The sequence below is a fragment of the Solenopsis invicta genome, chromosome 14 (assembly GCF_016802725.1).
Source record: "Solenopsis invicta isolate M01_SB chromosome 14, UNIL_Sinv_3.0, whole genome shotgun sequence".
Taxonomy (NCBI): Eukaryota; Metazoa; Arthropoda; class Insecta; order Hymenoptera; family Formicidae; genus Solenopsis; species Solenopsis invicta.
In genome coordinates this window covers 14,972,050-14,993,890 of record NC_052677.1, presented here as the reverse complement: position 1 = coordinate 14,993,890, position 21,841 = coordinate 14,972,050, and the positions used below count along the sequence as shown (strand labels likewise).

The following is a 21,841-nucleotide window of genomic DNA, read 5'->3' as shown; positions in this document are numbered from 1 at the left end:
CATATGTGGCCTCTCACGTTATCGCGGAGGCATTCATCGCGTTGTTGCGGCCGGTATACCGCGTACCGCGATACGTATCTATTTCCTTCCCTCCTTGTGTCAATTCTTCTCTCTCATTCTCTCATCCGCGCGCTCGGTACATAATCGGGACGAACAGCTGTTGCTCGTAACATACAACGATAGTATACGATCGACCGTCGTAGCGCACGCATCATTCGCAGCATTGCATCCGTCAGACTCGAACGTAAGCACAACGTGAGCGATTCGTCGATATACGTTACGCGTGAAATCAAACGCGTTCTTCCGTGAAAAGAAGGAAACGTACGTGCGAATTCCGCGCCTTTCCGCCGCACACGTCGAACGGGGAGTGGACAGAATCCCGTAAACGGCCGCGATTTTGCGCGGGAAATCATCGCGAGCTGCACGTGGCCGTTCAGCTCCATTGAAGCTCCTCGATCGAAGCTCCTCGATCGAGCGTTCCTCGAAAGGGCAAGAAGACCGGGAAGGAGTAAGGAGAGGAGAGCCAACACGACGTAGAGAACGAGCCGGAGGGTGTCATCGTCCCGTCACTAGGTCAGAGCGACAGAGCAAACATGAATCTGTCATTCGCTGGCTGCGGCTTTCTTGGCATCTACCACGTCGGCGTGGCGGTCTGCTTCAAGAAGTACGCACCGCATTTGCTGCTGAACAAAATAAGCGGCGCGTCCGCGGGCGCTATCGCCGCGTGCTGCTTGCTCTGCGATTTGCCTCTGGGTGAGTGAACTCGCATCTCTTTTTCTCCGCCACAGTTATGCAAAAGTCTCGATCCGATCGCGGAGTCATCGCAGACTGATCGCCCACTCAATTAATTGGATCGACCTACGCGCGCGTCTTATATTTGTTCTACGTAATTTCATTGTTGATTGCTTATTAACCGGAGTAGCGTCGAAGGGTTAAGCAGCTTCTTTTACAGTAAAAACGCAAATATTCAATAACATTAATGTTATTCTGTTTGCTAATGTTGTTTTAGGCTGCGTATTCATAGTCATAAATTTTCAATCTTTGAAAGTAAAAAAAAAATCAATGAATGTATGAATAAATTTGTAATTAATTACGCTTTCAATCAAAGATTGAAAATTATTTATGACTTTACCTGTCTTAATAATATATTGCTTTCATTTTTCTTCTTTAACTATTTTTCTTCTTTTATTCTTCTGTCAGTGCTACATTATTTTGAATATGACCTTTCCTTTCTTCTCTCCATGGTTCTTTTTATCTGAACATTTAAAGAATTAGCTTTAATTTTTTTAACATTTTTTTCTTTGGCCAAAGGCTGCTTTTAGCAGAAAAAGCAGTTTTCCAACTCATAAAAAAAGAAGAGGCAATTCTTAAAGAAAAGTTTCTTTTTAAAAAATAATTTTCAACAATTTTAATAATTGGAACAATTTGTGTAAGTTTTTATGGAAAACGCAATATTTGAGATAAGAAAACTGAAAGGAGAGATAATGTTCATAAAAGGAAAAAGGAAATCCCTTTTTTAGAAAAATTCTCTCCTTTTATCTATTTTTCTGTATACTCAAACCATTCTGGTTTCCATAAAAGCTTCCACAAATCATTCTAACAATAAGACAAAATAGAATATTTGAGATAAGAAAATAGGAAAGAGAGATAGTGCGCATAAAAGAAGATTAAATATTTATAAAACAAGAGAGAAATGGCAATTTTTATAAAAGAGAGCTTTTTTTAACGATTTTCAACGATTCTAATTGGAACAATTTGTAGGAGTTCTTATGGAAGATGGAATGTGTAACAATGAGATAGGAAAACAGGAAGGAGCAACGGTGTTCATAAAAAAAAGGCAATTCTCATAAAAAAAAGAGCTCTTTTTTTATTAACGATTTTTCATGATTCTGCTAGAATAAATAGAATTAATTGGAGTAAACAGAAAAAATAGATGGAAGAAGAGCATCCTCGCAGATTTCAATTATCAGAATCGTGGAAAATCGTGAATAAAAAAAAAAGAAAATTATTCGAACCGTTCTAACATTTAATTCGATTCAGAATTATTTTCTCTCGGTAATCGAAATTTTCGAAAGAATTAATTGCGCATGTGTGTTACATAATCGTAAGATCTGAAATCGTAACCTCGTTCGATGAATGATATCGTATCTGAAAATTGATTACTAAAAAGCTTGACTTTATAATTATCTGATTAACGGGCGCACTTGCACGCGCCGCGGTTAAATGAAATTGCAATGTTGGTTGTACAACGAGAGAGGCTCGGCGAAACGAACGAATGGATTTATTATTATGCCGCCTATAATTCATTCGCGCGTATGTCGTTACCGCGATAACGAGAGCGACCGCGGCGGACTAATTAGCGCGCAACGCGGTAAATTTGTAACGCACTTGTCCTTTTTCATATCTGTCACGCTCGCCGAGATTGCGCTCGCATTACATGTTAACTTTTTATTAAATATGTACGCGCGCTCAGATTGTCGCGGGACAACGTCATTAAGATTGCCCCCGGGCGTTTATCGCAGGTGCGATACGCGCGTGATCGTTAAACTCGTACGACGAGAAATAAATCGTGTAGAGAGAAAAACGATTGAAATACGTCGCGATCGGAGGAATAAAACATAAAAAAAAAAAGAAAAATGAAATATGCGATCGGGGAAGTCAAGCGCATGAAGGCAGAGATAAAAAAAATATAGAATCGAGAATTTTCTTGGGAAATAAACAATTGTGCAGTAGCACCTTGGGGAATGAGATTTTTATCATTCATCTCAAGCCTTAAGGCCGACTGTTCCACCTTCGAATAAAATCAAATAAATATTTGATAAATTGCCTAACAGATTACATCTTCACTTTCGTTACATGCTTGTGTGTAAATATTTATCCATTGGAAATTAGATGATAAGAAGACACTATTTTAAGTAGTCGTTCAAGAGCTTCTTAAAATGTTGTTTAAAAATTTCCGATAGCTCTTTCGATAAGACTTTAAAAAAGAATGCAAGAGAGATTAAAGTAAAAAGGAAGGACGCGGTACAATTCTACAGGAATTTCCGAGGAGTTCTCTCATCTGTTTTGCACTTTCTGTAAATCGAATAATAGTTACATGGCACGTGTTATTGTCGGTACGCGTACGTAGCTGTAAACACGCTGTGACGATTGCACGGAGTGACGATTACTCGGCGATAATCTTGGAGGTGAAGCTTTAGAAGCTCCCGATCGATAAGCGCGGCGACTTATCTCCATGACACGCGCTGTCACACAAGTCCTGAAATAATTCGCAAATACGCATATATGGTGTGTATGTATTGTACACGTCATTACCCTTAATACGCCTTGGTTCTCTGGTAAATGGGTCGCGTACGCCTAGCAGCCGCATTGCCGCGGGGCCGCGGGGTGCCGAGGCTTATCGCGTCGAGTGTTTTGTTTCCCCGCGAAGCCAAACTCGTTGTCTTTCATTATCATGAGAAGCGGGATAAACACAAGCGGCATGCCTGTGCTCTCCTATCTCTCAAGTGCCACTCCGCGCACCATTATGCATTCATAATGACACAATACGCTGAAATCCGTCGCATCTAACTCCAATTGTCCATTTCCTGCTCTATTTTTTTTTTTTTTTTTTTAATATAAACTTTGAGAGAAAAATGAGATTAAAAACTTCGCTTATCGTTTTGTCTATTCGGTACGGAACAATTTTATATAAAAAGAAATGTATACGTCTAAGGTATAAAATGAAAGAAATCCCAATGTCGTTTTTAATGTTAACAATGTTATTTCAGATTTTTTTTTCTTATTTATCGCTTTTAATCTTTCTTTTTTCATTCTCGTTCTCTTATTTGCGTCGCACAGGTGACATGATTTTATTATGAAAATTCTGCGTGAAGATCCGAGCATCGCGAGAAACGAAATGTTGCGACTAACGTTTTGTTAAAGTCGTATGTAATGCTATATCTAGGTTTTTTTATATACGCATCACAATAGAACGAGCTTATTATGAATCACTTTCGATGCGATGTAACGACGAGGTCAATCGTCGCACTTCGTCGTGTTGCGTAAGTCCTAATTACGGAAGCGAGACGAGTTGCGTATGACGACTAAACGTAGTTTGAGCTCAATTAAACGAGAAGCTGCCAGGGAATGATGCGTGATTCACTGATGAAATTGAACTCGGTAGACTTTGGCATACACCTGAAAAAAGCCGCTTCGATACTTCTCTTTGTCTACTACTCGGCAGATTTATTTACTCGCGAATTACATCATGAAATTGCATCGGTACTTGATGTATGCACGAATGCTAATTATCCATTGTTGAGAAAGTTTTTAGACGATTGACATTTGGATCTTTAGACACGTACAAAATAAATTTCTTGCAGACGGATTTCGAGGTATTTTAATTAAATTAGCAAGTCAATGAATAAAACATATATTTTTTAATATTTTATTCGTTGCTATATCTCTAAATATTTAAATATCATTCCTCAGAGCCTTATGAATATTTTCTAAATATCAATCGTTTCGGTCATTCTAAAAAATGGATGTGTAAATTGCAGTAGAAATGCAGTCTGCAGTAAATCGAATACTTTAGAATTTTAATTAATATGAAACCTAAATTAATACTAGAATTAGTTATTAGATTAATTTTTTCGCGCGTCTCTTTCTGTCTGTTGTTGCTTTCAAACGTATTACTTTCATAGAATTTAGTCACGCGTTTCTGATCTCGCGGCGCGCAAACAAGGTCATATTAGACAGGCTCGTACATACATAACATGGACGTGCGTCGTACAATAAGCATCGGCAGCTGTGACAAATATGTTTTCGCGAATGAGGCGATCAAAATCATGGTCATACATTGCACAAATCGGCTAGAAAGGGTTAGACGCTATCTCTTGTCGGTTTTCTCGCCTAGATCTGTGCATCGGTGTCAGTGGAACTGGGTTACGACTGCACGTTTGTTGCAGAGAAATTGCTATATGACCGATAGCGGCCTTTTAACTTTTCACCATGTTGACGTTAGCCGGAAGGAAGTGGCGTGCAGATCTTGAGGTCGAGGTGCCGCGATTATCTGCGAGCTGAAGTCAAAAACACATTTTCCTTGTTGAGAAAGAGGCAGAGGAAGTTTGCAGAAAGAGACGGAGAGAAAAAAAAATGCTTTTTTTTAATATACAGAGATATTTTATCTACAAAGATTATATTAATAGATCAGTCGATTTGTGATCACGTTGAGATACATGATACGAGATACGTAAGCACACAGCCAAATGTAAAATTGATTATTTCGACGATAAGCATGCTTATCCATGCATGAATAATTCCCGAAATTTATTTGCTCCTTCAACTTATCTGCGTAATCTGATAAGAGCGTAATTATCGATGATTACGCAGCCTGACAGTTTGTTGCCTGATAAAGCCAAGTCAGAATTACATTGTTCGAGTGATGTTTGTCGATCATAATTTTAATTATCGTGGAAAGAAAAGCCTTCCTTGAGATTGATAAATTGTCAAGGGAAACAAGCGCGGAAAATGTATGAAACATTAGCTATAACGTTTTATCGCATTGTGATAATGTGCGTTGAAAGAGAATGCCCACTGTAGTGATGAGATCAAGTTCAATATATATACTGAGAAAAAAAATTACTAAACTTCAATAGATATTTGTTTGAATATTTGCAATGAAATATTGACTTACAGCACATAAATGTTTGCTCAATAAAAAAATGATGGTTAAATCAAATTATCTTATACTAAATAAATATTTATTTACATTTAGTAAATTTTTATATGCTTAGTTTTTATCTAAAATTATATATTTAGTTTTTTATCTAAAATTCGCAATAAACTTTTATTTTCCTTTTTGAAAAATTGAATTGGCGAATAGCTTACCATAGTTCTATTTATAGATTACAGTCAATTATTACAGTTAATGTATCGAAACTTTCTTATTATCGGCTATCCTGGTGATTGAATAAAGCGTAATCGTTCTTGCATCATCGATTATAATTTCCGAAAAATGAGTCTATGGTACAGCACAATGTCACGAATAATGCTTTCAATGACACGTTTATCTTTTTTTTTTTTTTTTTCTTTAGATAATATCGACGATGCACATGTATCTATCGCGAATCGTGGACTACAGGCATTTGTTCGATGCTTATCGAAGGACTAAGATCTAAAGTCCAAAGGACAGTGCTTTTTACATACAAAGTAATTACGGGTCTGTCGACCTGTTGCTACCTTCTGATTATGAGACACGATCACCAGGTATCATTCACGCGCAATAACAAAGTCCTTACGTGCATTTGACAGTTTTTGTATCTTCGTGCGCGTGCCAACGATAATCTTCGCCCGAAGATCGATCGGCGAAATGATGATACAGACGACATTTTAGTCTTAAAATTGTTTCTTGATAGGTTTAAGATTAGAAAGATATTCATCAGTACCCTTTGATCATAGGTGTGCATTTGAGCATGCATGTCGATTAATTGATAAAAAATGATTTTTTGAGAGGAGAAAACTTCTTACATATCATTTTATATATCAGTATAGTCGGATTAGATAATTTTGTCCACATTTTTTGTCAATTGTTTTTATACACATTACTTAATTTATATTTATTTTTTATCTGAGAAACTTTTATTTTTCGTTGTAAAAAATCGAATTGGCAAATAGCTAATCTCCATCTATCGTTAGAATAATCGTTAGAATAAAAGCGCTAGAATTTAGGATTTAAATGCAACTTTTAGTTAAATTTTTGTGCTAAATTCTATTGTTTTTTTTTTATTGTTTGCATTTTGACAACAAGTTTTGACAACAAGTTACGTAATTAATTTTAAAGCATTGTGACGCTCTATCTCGGAAGCAACTGCATTACAAAATAGTACAATAGAATATGGTATTTTCTATCATTAACATTTTCTCGATGTAATCACCTCCGATCCTCAATTACCTGCGTTTTATTTAAGTCAAGTATGCGTTAATTTGTTAATGTTCGATGGCTAGTCTGGATCATTGATATTTCTCTAACAAGAAAAAAAAATTTAATTCCGTTAATGTAACGGAGCTCTGTATAAGCCTCCCGGATATATTAGAGTTAAACGGTTCGATCAATTCAGACTATGGCAAGTTTAATAATAAGATCAGCACGGTGCAATTTGCCGGTATAAATAACGGTTCCGACTTGTCAACGGTGAATGCGTTCATAGGTTGAGTGCATCGTTTTCAATGAATGATTCAACGCAATGATTTTTGCTCGTGTTCAGTTCAATCATTCATTAATTCCTATTTACGCGCGGAATATTTAGCACTCCTCTCCAAGACCCGAAAGATCCTGATTCTTAATATCTTATTTCGTGCGCCTCACGTGACGCATAAATTATCATTTTTTGTTATACATGAATTCGTGATCGTTCAGATTCACAATCATTTTATGTTCATATTTGCTCAATTCAACTCAATAAACACTGTTATGTAATTTTTATATGACACTTATAGAACAAATGTTTGCTGCACTTCTAATTGTTACACTATTTTCCAAGTAAATTTTAGTAAAAATGTCAGTAACATTGCACTGCCTAGTACTATAATTAGATGCCAAGACAGAATGTACGGAATATTATTTGACGTCACAGTTTCATCATCATAATTATGTAAATGTTACAAAGTTTTTAGAGAACGCACATAGACATCAATACTAATAAATATTCAATATTAAAATTAAAATATTAATATTACATTCTTAAAATGTATTACTGTTTTTATACATATGTATATTATAAATATTAATAACATTTATGAATTTTTTTGAGTATGCACATTTACATTCATTAAATTGCATAAATGTTACATAACAATGTCAAATTCAAATGTTAATGATATAAGTGATACGTCACAGTTTTATTACAATAATCTGTAATAATTGTATGCAGTATATTATGGAATTCCTACGTAAATGATTCTAGCAGTGGTTTACTGAAAAGATTCAACGCAATCAGTTTGCTGCAATCATTAACAGTACTTATGTAATCAAATTAATGCTAACGTGAACAATATTATTCTAGATACTTTCTCATTTGCATTCGATGTTATCAAAATATTTTCTTTGCACACATCGTAAATTCGATTCGCATAGATCCGACGTTTCCTATAACGAAATCCGGATTATCTCGGGAAATATGTATTTAATCCTTTGCGATTCGATATCGGATTATATTCGATATAATGCGTTACAATAGTCTAATTCTTCATGCGAATCCACGCAATTGTAATCGACAAACTATATTTTTGGGATCTCCATAAATATCCGAGGAAAAAAACTAGTCGATTGAATAAAGTCGAGGCTGTGAAATTTAATCTTCGTTAATTTACGAAAAATAATTCAGAAAGAAGTTAAATGATCGAATAATGATGTTGAATTAAATCACATATTATTAAAATCGCATATCGTTTTATAATAAATATATAGTTGTACAATATATATCAAAATTATTCGATGATTCTGCGATTCAAGCTGAGCCTGTAAAAAAAAGAAAAAAAAATGATCGCGCATTCACCGAGATATCACATTCCATACTTTTCCAAAAATAAACGGCTCGGTCGTTATCTATTCTACAAATTCGGCCTTTTCCTCGGTTTACCAAGAGAGAAATTCCATCTGGACACTGGTGGCTCCCATCGAAGCGCGATGTCATCGTTTCTCCTTGATCTTTCTGCGCCACGAACGTGTAATGATTCGCGCGGCGTAGAACCGCGAGCAGTTCCGACACGTGATGTCAGCTCTCGTCCGTATCTCTATTATAGCGGGCCGGGCACGAGAGATACGGCGAACAAAGCAATGCTGTTTCCTATCTATCGGCTAAGCTGCGTATCGGATACGCTGACGTATACTTGGCTCGCGCTGACTCCCGGTTGACTCCGCAACATTTTGCGCACATCATCTGATAACCCTATCCGCGGCTATTTGTTTCTTTCTGTCATTTCCGGGGGCCGTTTATTTATCCCTGTCTTTCAACGGCCCTCTCCTGACCGGCCCGTGTGACGCCGTGGGAATTAAGAAGTCTCTAAAATAACCATATCAATCTCGGAGGAGCACGACTCATCTTTTTTTTTACTCCAAGATCAAGCGCGCGCGGCTGCCCGAACGTAAACATTATTGCGCGAACCTTAACACGGATGCACGTGCTTATCTCGACGTGATTCGCGGTGCGCATGGTATAGGCGCACGAAATCTAAAAATTCATAAACGGTTATTCGCACTCCGCAGATTATTCAAGTGCAAATGCGGATACGAGATTTAAAAACTTTAAAATGATATATCTCTGGTGCGCGCGGACATATCGCTCACATTTGCTATTACAACAATTCTAAAAATAGAATTTTCCAGATTTATTGTTTTGAATCGTTAACATTAATTGGTAATATTATTTTTAAATGTGATTTTGATATAACGATTTGATTTTCTGATTACAAAGAAAATCGTTACACGGAGAAGATTTAAATTTACAAGAAAATTAACAGTAACGATGGTCCAAGTATGAAAGGAAGGCAAATGTAGAAGACTGATTTTCTTCGAGTTCAATTTTTTGTTATTTTTTTCCACTAAAAGGAAAATTTTTTAGATGAAAAAAAATATATTTTCTATAGCCATGTATTTTGATGCAAGCATTTGTTTGTTCAGTTTAAATAAAAATATTTGCTTTTATGTAATAGAGACATTACCTTAAGTATATAATTTTGCATTCTTACATTTTTTATATTTAAATAATGATTTTATAAATAAATTAATAATATTATTAAACTTAATATTATTACATTGTTTACTTAGATTAAAAAAATTTGATTATCTTGAATATAAAAGTAGTGTAACAGTAAACATTTTCTAAACTGCAAGAAAAAATTATTGACTGAAAATTATTTTTTTTTTTAATTTTATTTGCATAAATATTTCAATTAAGAAATTTTTAATTTGACTGCAAGCTGTTACTTTTCCACATAAGAAATTTCGTAAATGCGTTATAAATTTATGATTCATTAGGTCTCTAAATTGCTCGAGTTGATTTTGTTTATCTTTTAAATTTGTATTGTTAAATATTTCGAGCTTGATTATAATTATTGTGTTATTTTTCTATCGAATAAATAATTTTTTGTGTTAAGTAAAATTGTTTGTTTTACGATTACTTACTTTTTCTCTCAGTGTATATTGCTCTCGTTTGTTACGACACAATTAAAAAATTGTAATTTTTTAGTTGTCTGTGAAGAAATAAGAATTCTCATGAGAATTGAATGCACTGAATGAAAAGAGTTAAAGATACTTTAATTCTCCTATAATCAGTAAATGGAATCGTTATGTCAAAATATATATGTACCAATCTTCTGGAATACTTAAACGACGAGATACCTCCCTCGGACGTCACTGCGGACAGTTTCATACGTCATTTCATGATTTTTGCAACGGATAATTCTTCATGGATCACAGAGATCACGAAACATTAATCAACAAAAAATGTCGCGTGGTCGATCGGAAGATATCACACGCGCAACAATATCTTTCGTCTCTTCCTATCGCTAATTCTTTCCTTCATAATTGACGTAAAATCGTCTTTAAGTTTACATTTTTTGGAGCAAATGCCAGAGAGATAGAGGGAAGGTCGTCGTAACGTTGCGTAAATTTAATAGACGCACGCACATCTGTGTTTATTATCGATTTATCATGAACATCGCGATATCGGCTATATTACGTGGTAGTTCTGAAAAAAACAACATATTTTGCAACTAGAGAGTATTTTGCGATATCGCGTCACTTTGCATAACACCGACATTGAATAATTTTAAAACTTTGTATTAATTTATACTGATTCTTTGTTTTTATATTTCCTTTCGAATAAATTTGAATAATTTTGTATTAAAACTTAGTTTTCTGAGTAATCTCGGATATTCATCTAAACTACATCTTGTTCATTTGTTTTTTTATCTAACATAATTGTTTTGTTTTCTTTTAATTCTGAGAATTAAGATTTTTCGATGACTTAATGTACGCGTTTAGAGCACTAATAGCGATAACTTATTAAAAATTTTTTTAAAAAGATCAACAAATGAAAGTGAATATCTCAATAGTGATAGGAACGTTGTTGATCACAGAGTGTGAATCATAAATTGTTTTTTCATAACAGTTAAGAGTTTCAATAAAAAGCTTAACAGAAATATAATTAATCGGGATAAACGCGTTGAGAGATATACTTTTTTAATTGCATTTGTTAGATGAATTCTGAAGATACTAAGACGATAACCTTGATAAAATACAAATCTGTTTGTAATGAAAGTGAGAAGACATGCACACAGTTCCTAAAATTTTTCGAACACGAGACTCTCAACTCTGATTTTTATCTGATACCTTATCAATATAAGCAACGCGAATTTTCCCAATTCGGTATCTTTATAAATTATAAATATCTTATCAAACTTGTTATATATTATAGTTAATCTCGTATTGATTCGTCATTGTCCTCCTTTTCCGCCTTAAGAGCATACTGTGGCAAATATGTATATATGTGCATACATATTTTTACATTTATGTTTTTTAAATATTTTAATTAAACATTATTTTTGTGATAAATAAACATCAATAAATTTACATGTATATACATATACATATATCATAAAAATTTACAACAAAGTCGCAGATGAATATCATCATTAAAGATATATGTATACATAATAATATTTATTCAAACAAAAATTTTACGTGAAATTATAGCAATAATTATTACCGTAATTATAACGAAAATTTTTTGTATTTTATTGTGCTATATTTTCGATTATTTTTATCTAGAGATTATTTTTATTGATTAGTTTTATCTAGAGTTTCAGTTCCGCTTCAATTGATAATTTTTGCAGCTTGCCTTTGCGTTAAGTAAAATGGGCGAATTTATTGAGATCAATTGAATTTTGTTAATGTAGGTTCGCGAATAATATAATAGTTGGTCCTACTTTGATTTATAATCATTTCTTCGTTCTTTTCAGGTGAAATGACAAGCAATGTATTACGCGTGGCACGTGAAGCGCGACAACGCACGCTCGGACCGTTCAGTCCATCATTTAATATACAAGAAATGTTACTTGACAATTTGCGCAAGGTGAGTGGAGCAAGAAATGACGACATTTGAATTAGCATCTGGCAGTCTATTATGTGCGCAGTTTTTCTTTCGCCTTGAATAACATTCTTGCATTATTTAGCATCGTATATAAAGTTATGTTCGAATTCTGCGAAATAAACTCCTTTAAATTAGGCTATAGCAATAATAATTTGGAATAAATAAATCTCTAAATATCAATTTAGATCTTTCCAAAGTCTAGTAAAAAATATGTATTAAAAATATCTCATGCAGTTGTTTTTATTCCATTTTCTTATCATTTTTATTTCAGTTTTTACCAGAAGACGCACATATCCGTGTTAACGGTAAATTACACATTTCTCTAACCAGAGTATACGACGGCAAGAACGTGATCGTCTCCCAATTCAATTCAAAGGAAGATTTATTGCAGGTAAAAATAAAACACATACGTTAGATCAACACAGCAGATTTATCTGATGTTTCCTGAGTAATGTTAAAACGTAACATTACTCAGGAAATATCTTAGAAAGCAATTTTTTATAATATTTCTTTGTGTATATAAAAATTTCATGCAACAATTTTTATTAAGTATATTCTTTTCATGCAAATTGCGATAATTTTCTTCGAAAGATCATTCATCTTCTGCTATTTTGATAAATTTTCTGTTTTCTACAGGCTTTGTTAGCCACTTCGTTCGTGCCGCTATTTTCTGGTTTGCTGCCACCACGATTTCACGGCATCAGATACATGGACGGCGGTTTCAGTGACAATCTTCCTACGCTCGATGAAAATACTATTACTGTTAGTCCATTCTGCGGAGAAAGCGATATTTGCCCGAGGGATATTTCGTCGCAACTTTTTCATGTACGTATTCGTGCGTATTAATAAACTATTCTTCGATAAAGAAATTAAAGCAACTTTGATAATAGACAATGAAATAACAAACGTTCGCTTGATTAGCTCAGTGACTTTATACAGTCCTTGCACTTTGCAGGTCAATCTCGCCAATACAAGCATAGAGCTTTCAAGACAAAACATATACAGGTTCACGAAGATACTTTTTCCACCTAGAACGGAGGTAAGTGTTATATTCTATAATACGAAAATGCTATATTCTATAATAATATTATATTCTGAATGTTATATTCTATAATACTATTATATTCTATAATCAAATGTCTTAAATGTAACAAAAGTGTAATTATATATGCTTTTAAATTATAGATTCTTTCAAGTATGTGTAAGCAAGGATTCGATGATGCATTGCGATTTTTACATCGTAATAATCTGCTAAACTGCACAAGGTGTCTCGCGGTTCAATCGACATACGTTGTTCAGGAAACGATCGACGATAGTATGGAATATGATCCGGAATGTTTGGAATGTAAAATGCATAGACAGGTGAGAAAAATCCACTATACTTTCAACAATAGTGACAATACTTTCGATAATAATATTATCTCATTCTACTCTATTATCTCACTATTTTAAAATTTAATTTAAGCTTGATTTCAATAATTATTTGTTAATGTTTGAATTTTGAAATTTAAATTCTTTACTTTACGTTTTTTATGTTCCGTTTGTAGGAAGCGTTGGTAGCTAATATGCCTGAGACTGTGATGACAATATTCCAAGATGCTATAGATTCTGCCAACAAGGGACTCGTTAATTGGCTGTTTAAGCATCGTAGCATGAAGCTGCTATCGTTGTTGAGTTTGCCTTGCACGCTACCGGCAGATGTAATGTACGCTACAATCACAAAGTAAGTAGTTATTGAAACATATGCGCATGTAAATATGTATCACATACACGCTTTATACATAGACAACGATTTATTTTAATACAAATGCACATGCATAAATAAGTATTATACTTAATGCTTTTCGTTATTTTTCATTAATTGGAGGTGTTGCATGCCATAAATATTTGTATATACTTTGTAAATTAACATTTTTTATTATTAAATAAGATCAGTCATTAAAGAATATTTCTGTCTAGAAGAAAATTTTGTTTAAAAAGAATTTGAATATGAAAGTTTATATAAACAAGAACAATATTTTCATCTACATGAAAATATTGTTCTTGTTCATATAAAAAAATATATCAATTAAATATCTCTGATTCCATTGTTTTATACTATTTAGACTATTTTATGACTATATTTTTGCGATTTTAAAGATAAAAAATTCAACAAAAATAATTTTTAATCCTCTAGACAGAAGTCCCATCTTAAGTTTGTTTTATTATTTTTTATTGCATTTGCATTGCATGAGCAACAATGTCAACGTTGACATATCAGATTCTGGTACAATTTCACGCATATTTATTGCTTGTGATATTTAACGTCATGCATGTCATTGGTAGTTTGATTGGTAACAAGATAGAAACTCGTACCTTGGAATACAAAATAGTTGGAAATGTTCTACATATCCCACAACAGGCACTTACTTGCAATAAGCGTTTAACACATTCCCGGTAAGCATAAAATTCTCAGATGTAATGCTTTCTTTATTTCGTGATAGGCTAACATGTATACTTGTGAAATCATCAAAGCATTTATTAACTGTGTTTTTAATTGTAAATATATTTTGACACATATATGACGATTAAATTTTTTGTTTTCTTTTTTTTTAAATGAAAGTATTGTAATAAACGAGCGAGTTAATTTTGAATTTATGCTTCGTAGAGATGCGAAAGATAAAAATAGTAAGCAAAAGTATCTCGATGATCAGATGTCTGTGTTTGCAATAAATGCTTATAAATAATATTTTATAATACTTTGCTTTGCAATTAATAAAGAGAGCATATCTTTTTTTATTTCAGATTCATTACAACCGTTCCGAAACTACGACATAACTTGGTGGAATTAAGTAAATTTTTCTTAGAGCAGTTGAGTATAATGTTCCCGAAACTCAATACCTACGCTGAACCATTGCCTCAAAGTATCAAGTGTTGTTTCAACATTATGGAATACGATTCGAGTGAGTACATTTTGATCAATGTTTTTAATAATCTGAATTTTTTAATTAATTATAATAGAAAATTTTCATCATTTAATTGTCTGTAAATAACATGTGGCAGAAAGATGAATGTATTAATGTGGCTTAAATTATTTGGCAGTGATTTCTTATATTTTCGAACGTTTGTAGATACATATGATGTGCAGGCTATCGAAGAGACAGACACTATATACAAAAAGCAAAAGAATCTAAATTTAACTGTCCAGTATAACGAATGGTAAGTAATTGTAATGGAGATAGCTCTTTTATAAAATTATATTTAACAAATTTTTTTATTAACTTTATCACTGTTATAATCTTTTATGTTATAGTGGGCAATCGTGGAAAGATTCAAGGCAATCGAGCTGTGTAATAAATATGAGCGATTTTACATCAGTGAATGATACTTTTGAAAATATTCTCCAAGTGAGTAATAAGAATGATAGAATGTTTAAAAAACACAGTTTGAATAAATTTGATGATAAATTTTAAATTAAATCGTTTATAATTTTTACTAGGCAACTTCGGATCAAGAGGCTGTAATAGCATATTATTATATGGACGATAACAATAAAGTGCAAGTGACAGAAATATTTGACGTAACAGAATCAGAATCGCAGACTATGCTTTCCATAGATGAAGTTGACACCAATAAGAAACTCCAATTTGATGACTGGGATGAACCTACATGGTTATCTCAACATACGTTCAATGACGGTAATTAATTGGTCTTTGATTTCCATAAGAAATACCAATGATGATGATTTATGGATATTTTATTTTTCATCAGTATAAATTAACCAGTGATTTTAATTATTAATTTAAGTCAATTCTTTAATTAAAATTCTGTAAAATATTTACAGCAGCTACAGAGTCTCTTTATACTGATGGATATCAACAAAGCATGGAAAATTTATCAGATATATCGTTAGAAGACGAGATACTGAATAGCGCAAATATATTCTCCGATCCGGAAAGTGAGTGGGAAGTAGAAAAGGATCCGGAATATATAGAAGTTTCTAAATCTCCGGACAGTCGACCAGAAGTAGATCAACCATCCACGAGCGTACTATAAAAATAAGTTAGTAGCTTGTTATCGTTACCATATACAATATAATTGAAAATGTAACTTTTTAGATAACATATTGCAAGACATATTACTATTTAATTAGTCACGAATAATTTATAGAATGAGACATTTAAAATAATACACATAAACTTTTCCATTTCGCATGAACAAAAAAGTAACATAAATTGCTCATGTTACCCTAAATAAAACTATAATTTAAATTAAACTGTTCTAAATGTAAATCTATGTACATTCATGTTTTATAAACATTTACATGCTTTTTTAAAAAGAATTTTTTGAGACATTTGACACCAGAAAAAAATTTTATCAAAACTGTTGTTACTTTTCTAATATATATTTAAGTTTCTATTTCATATAATTTTAATGCTTGCTGAAAATTTAACACCGCAGTAGGCCTATTCTGTAACTCTTTAACGATAATTCGGTATCGTTAGTGTCGTTGCGCAGCTTTTTTACCATGTATAAATATCTGTGCAAGGACGCTGTAACGATACTGAATTGTTGCTAAAGAGTTACAGAATAGGCCTACAGTTTGTAATATATTTTTATTGTAACGTTACTTTAGTCATAAAATAAAATTTCTCTAGTGATACATGCGTATACCATAAAACTATATGTATGGCACTATAATCATACGTATAGCGTGTGCTTTTTACTACACTTTACGTAGCATTAAAAATTAAATGTCTCATACTGTATGTTCTTGCAAGATATAATTAAAATGAAGCATTAGGTCTGTAAACCTATTAATATACATAAGCATAATTATTGAATACGTGCCAATAATGTCACATGCATTTAAACGTCTGTAGTACGACGTGCAACAGTATTCTAACAGTAAAATCCAAGTTGTTTAACTCGAACTTAAAAATTTAACATTAATAACGAGCGTTCACGTGAGTTAATATATTTCAGAAAGAGACTGATATATCGGTGATTAAAAAGTATGATGTCCCAAAATCATCGGTATTTTTTACTCTAGAAAGAAATTCTAGAAAGTTAAGTTTTCTTTAGCAAAACTATCGAGCTGGAGTGTAAATTTTTGAATAATGAACGATTTTGAAAATAGCAAACTAAGTTTCAGAAGAGAAAACAGATGACATATCATGTATATTTCATGAGAATTTGCAATAGATATATAATGTTAAAAATAAAAGGATTATTTTTTTACTGTAAATGGTGACTTATTCTTGAATAAGAAACAAATTATTTCTGAATTTCTTACGATTGTTTCTAGTTGTTGATGTATGAAGAATATTTGATGAAAGAATATTTGATGATACACACACAATCTGCTTATATAACGTATAAAAGATTACAGCTAACTTTTAGAACATATACATTGAACAAATATATAACAAACTTGAGCTCGGAAATTATGTTTCCGAGCTATAAGACGTTTTTTCTTCGATGTGAACATTAACTTCTCGTTTTTATTACGATCAGTTGTTCACTACATTCGTTGTTCACTTTAATATTTGTTTGGACGCATTTCTGCAGGGAATGTATATGTTCAAACATGTATGATTTGCAGACTTGTGTTTACTAAATAATTATTTCGATTTGTTTTGATCATTACTATTATAAGCAATATAAGCTTCTAAACATTAGTAGTAATTTTTTTTATACTTAAAATTGCTTTTTTCCCCGCTAACAAAATTACCTTTGCACAATTTTATTTAAAGCCTTTCTATAATTATCTCTTAAGATGTGTTGTGTTAATAGTGATGAGCAAGATGTCAATTAAAAATTTTTAATGAATATAAATATGTCATCTTCATTAATCTAATTTATCGCTCGTTACAATTGCGCATACCGAATAAATTCAGATTCTTTCGTTTCTTATATACATTTTTCTTTTATAACTTTATACGTAGTAAATATTTGCAAACGTTCTTTCTCACATTTCAATGAAAATAATTCTGTGCAATAGCAACTACCTCTATTATAATTTTGTTATCGTTCAAGAAGTTGTTGAAAACATACCGAATCAGGAGGTTGTGAAAATACAATAGTTTGAGAATATCTTAACATTTAAGATTATTTTATAAAATAAATTCTGTATTTTTTTAATTTTACTATCTTCCTGCTAGCATTAATTATTGTTAGATAATTATTGTCATAAGACAATTTCTACATTTCCAGATAGTATCTATAATCTCGAAGTTATAGATTATTTATAATAAATTATAAAAAAATTTGTGATCGTATACGGCTGGGTCTGAGTGTTAACGATTATATATTGCGATATAAAACATAATTTAGTAACTGTAATTTAGTAATTATTGATCATGACCAGTTTAGTTTTTAACGATCTTATATATTTAAAAGTTTTTTATATGTACGTTTAATTACATTTGAGTTAATAATTATCTATTTTAGGGCGCCTACATATTCCATCTTATTCAAAATTGGAATTACAATAATGCGTAAAAGAAAATTTGCCTTACCTTGGGATAATTTTATTCAGAAAATGGGAATATATGAAAAAATCTTTTATATTTATAAATAGTATATGCATATAATTGCTGTGAAATGTGCCTACATATAAAATTATTCCAAATAGTTGTGCAGATTATCTTTTTTACTCATTGTCAATTTAAACAATGCATTTTTTTAAATAATATTTGTATCATGCGCGATTTTTAATAACGAGTTAAATTTTTGTTTTGGTTATAAGCAGCCTTCCTTGTTAACTTATGAATAATTCAATTAAAGAAGTATCGTAAAAAACAAATGTTAGTTTTTTGACAAATCTTCCTTTTTGTAAAACATTGATTTAAAATCTTACGTGATGATTACATTGTGAATGGTTACGCTTATTGTGTCATCTTCCTAATAGAAATAAGTAGAATAAATGCTAAAACGAACAAATTATATCAACAATCAAAATTTTCTGTTTATAATATATAAAAAATATTAGTGGAAATAGATTGATATTTACGAAATACTTCGTTAAATATAAGTTTTAATAACTTTTATATTAAAAAAAACACATGAGAAACGTTTATATGAACAAAGAATTGTAATGATATATTTAATAAGTATTAGTAAAATATTTATTTTTTGGTAATTTTTAAACTAGTAATTTGTTTTTTATTTCGCAAAGTTTCAGTATTTGTACATGGATACAGATAACTGATGAACATTGCACAATAGCATCTGAATGAATAAATGTATTTATACGTTTCGGTAATTTTCTAATTTTGCGCATCTTGACAATTTATATGTTTAAAAATACCAAAAAAAATATTTTGTGATTTATATGTATATGAAATATATATGTTCTATATGATTACAAATAAAAATTGTGCATACACATATCAAAATGTACAAATAAAAATTACAGCTAGATTAAATGACGATCTTTTGAAAAATATGTAAGTAATGGAATAAATTTAAATATATCAAACAAAATTATCTGATGTATATAATTAAATAAAATAAAGTACATCAATATCAACATTGTTCTTATCAATATTCGTTAAATAGATTAAGAATATAAGGATTGCAAGATTCTGGTGCTATAAAAAGGGGTAAAGATCAATAAAAACTGGAATATTTATTACGCTTTTAATATAAAACAAATCGTATCGTATATATATATGTATATATACATATATATGTTATATGTACAATAATTGAAACCTTCCCTAAAGTAACATTTTAAGGCGGATATTTGAGAAAAACGCATTTATTGCACATGGTCATAAGTTACGTAATACTGATCTGGTAAAATATCCTGTATATCTTCTCGTATATCTTGTATATTTTCAGTCAGCAGATACGAATTATTTAAACTAGAATAAAATTTCTTCGTAATTAAGTAGACAAAAAAAAAACACAATTTATATCATACGATTTCCACATGCAAAAAAATAAATCTCATATTCATAACCGTAATATAATACACAAATGCCTCATTACATTTCTTCCAGGCGGGCTTCAATTATTTCGACGTAACATGATCATTATCATTTATTTGAACATATTCAGGCGGGGTCTTCCCCCGGGGCAGACGTAGAATTTCTCTGAGCTTCAATTTGCGTCCTTTGAGAATTCCCCGCCGCGACGGCAACTTTATGCTGCGCAGCTAGACATTGTTGTAACTGCTGAAGCTATAAAATCAAAATAAATGTTTTTTTTGCTTCTATGCGATAATATAGCTGATTTTATCAATATTTAATAAAAATATGGTTTGAGATACTTAAGAAAACTGTTTAATTAATTTCTCTTAATTAATGCATACTTGTTGTTGGGATAAAGTAGCCACTCCGAGACTTTGTGTCTGCTGGCTACATTGACCGGTAGAAGCCCTAGCGTGTAAGGATTTTGTCAATAAAGTTTGTTTATTAACAGGTACTACTTGGGAAGAAGGCGTCGTCTGCGACGCCATAAGCACAGGTTTCGTCGCGGCTGCGAAGTAGAAGATTTATATAGATATCGCTGATTGTGACAAGTGCGAAGTACTATGCAAAAAAATTTAATCACAATTTATTTCCATGAAATATCGTAAATTATCGATTTGACTTACCCACTATTGGAGTTAATACTTGTTTGTTACCAGACAATATCAGTTGACTCGCCGTTACTGTTTTGGCAACTGTCACTAATTGATTTGATAAGACAGTCGATTTAACTTGATTCGATTGTACTTGACGAGTCATATGATTAAATCGCGGTCTTTGAGACCCAATAAATTGAATTGCTTGTCCTCCCTAACATATAACGTTATGTGAATTAGTACAAAGTGTTGACGAATGCATTTCTTGCATAAAATACTAATATATCTATATTATCTATTTTAAGAATTTATTCTATATAAAGGTTCTCCATTTCTTTTATATTAAATTTTATATACATTCTAGTATTATAAAATATTGCATGCTGTTACCATATAAACATAATGTGTAAAAAGTGTTTCAAGTATTAAATTAATACCTGTGCAAGAGTTACTGCATTATTACTCCTAATATTTTGCTGTGACAATCCTTTTACTCCAGATGGTATTATTTGGGCTGAAATGTGTACGATTAATTAAATATTTAGAAATATAACAATAAAATATGCATATAATAATAAAATATGTATGACATGAATTTCCAAAATTGATGATCTTATGAAAATGGGTAATCATATTTTAATTAGAATTAAAATTTTTAATTAAAACTTATAAATATTAAGCAGTTTCTTTTTCATAAAGCTATTTAGAAACTAAAGAGTTGTAAAAAATATAATTTCTATCTTAGAAATATATAAAATTTAGCATGAACAATAAAAAAAAACATTGAATTTAGACATCCAATAAGTTCAGTTAGTGGTATCTATTATGGAATATGATTATATATTACCGATTGGCAAAGACAAGTGAGCATTGGGAGGGTTGGCAATCACTACCGTCGGTGTACTCCCAGCGATAGCTGTTGTAACGACAGTTGCAGCTACCATCTGAAATAGTGTAAAATAGTTCAGATAATATTCATAAATAATTTATGGATTTATTTATTTCTTATGCGTATATTTTACACATTGGTATTAACTTTTTCAATGCAACAGACATTTTCATATGTGTGCGTGTGTGTGTGTGTGTGTGTGAAAATAAATTTTGTCCGTTAGTAACCATACTAATTCAAGCGTTTTACACTTTAAGGCTCCTG

The 21,841-nt window shown here is 31.7% G+C and overlaps 2 protein-coding genes across 8 annotated transcripts in view; one reads left to right on the top strand and one right to left on the bottom strand.

Annotated features, from left to right (window-relative positions):
* The first annotated feature begins 39 nt into the window (after positions 1-39).
* On the top strand, positions 40-19,330 carry LOC105207573 (1-acylglycerol-3-phosphate O-acyltransferase Pnpla3). Of its 3 annotated transcripts, none has more exons than XM_011177110.3 (13): positions 40-753; positions 12,004-12,116; positions 12,406-12,525; positions 12,771-12,959; positions 13,090-13,173; positions 13,320-13,496; positions 13,682-13,857; positions 14,460-14,570; positions 14,919-15,076; positions 15,245-15,332; positions 15,427-15,520; positions 15,613-15,811; positions 15,961-19,330. In XM_011177110.3, the coding sequence occupies exons 1-13, from the start codon at positions 594-596 to the stop codon at positions 16,167-16,169; spliced, it is 1,878 nt and encodes a 625-aa protein (XP_011175412.2). In that variant the 5' UTR covers positions 40-593; the 3' UTR covers positions 16,170-19,330. The 3 variants fall into 3 exon arrangements, with proteins under 3 accessions (XP_011175412.2, XP_011175411.2, XP_011175413.2); XM_011177109.3 differs by having other exon boundaries at positions 43-753; positions 15,958-19,330; XM_011177111.3 differs by lacking the exon at positions 14,460-14,570 and having other exon boundaries at positions 48-753; positions 15,958-19,330.
* A 401-nt stretch (positions 19,331-19,731) lies between these two features.
* Positions 19,732-21,841, bottom strand: part of LOC105205719 (transcription factor SPT20 homolog) — a 56,665-nt gene continuing 54,555 nt past the window's right edge. For all 5 annotated transcript variants that reach the window (XM_026132309.2, XM_026132310.2, XM_026132308.2 and 2 more), the window contains 5 exons: positions 21,536-21,632; positions 21,126-21,202; positions 20,719-20,902; positions 20,434-20,600; positions 19,732-20,302 (listed from right to left, as the gene is read on the bottom strand). In XM_026132309.2, coding sequence (XP_025988094.1) covers positions 20,177-20,302; positions 20,434-20,600; positions 20,719-20,902; positions 21,126-21,202; positions 21,536-21,632 — 651 coding nt within the window. In that variant the 3' untranslated portion in view covers positions 19,732-20,176. The remainder of the gene's footprint in view (positions 20,303-20,433; positions 20,601-20,718; positions 20,903-21,125; positions 21,203-21,535; positions 21,633-21,841) is intronic.

What these genes read in the sequence shown, in the direction of transcription:
- LOC105207573 (XM_011177109.3), top strand. Translation starts at nt 594, where the DNA reads ATGAATCTGTCATTCGCTGGCTGCGGCTTTCTTGGCATCTACCACGTC. An exon ending in TACTTGACAATTTGCGCAAG is followed by an intron (nt 12,117 to 12,405) that starts GTGAGTGGAGCA and finishes TTTTTATTTCAG; the next exon opens with TTTTTACCAGAAGACGCACA. An exon ending in TTTTTCCACCTAGAACGGAG is followed by an intron (nt 13,174 to 13,319) that starts GTAAGTGTTATA and finishes TTTAAATTATAG; the next exon opens with ATTCTTTCAAGTATGTGTAA.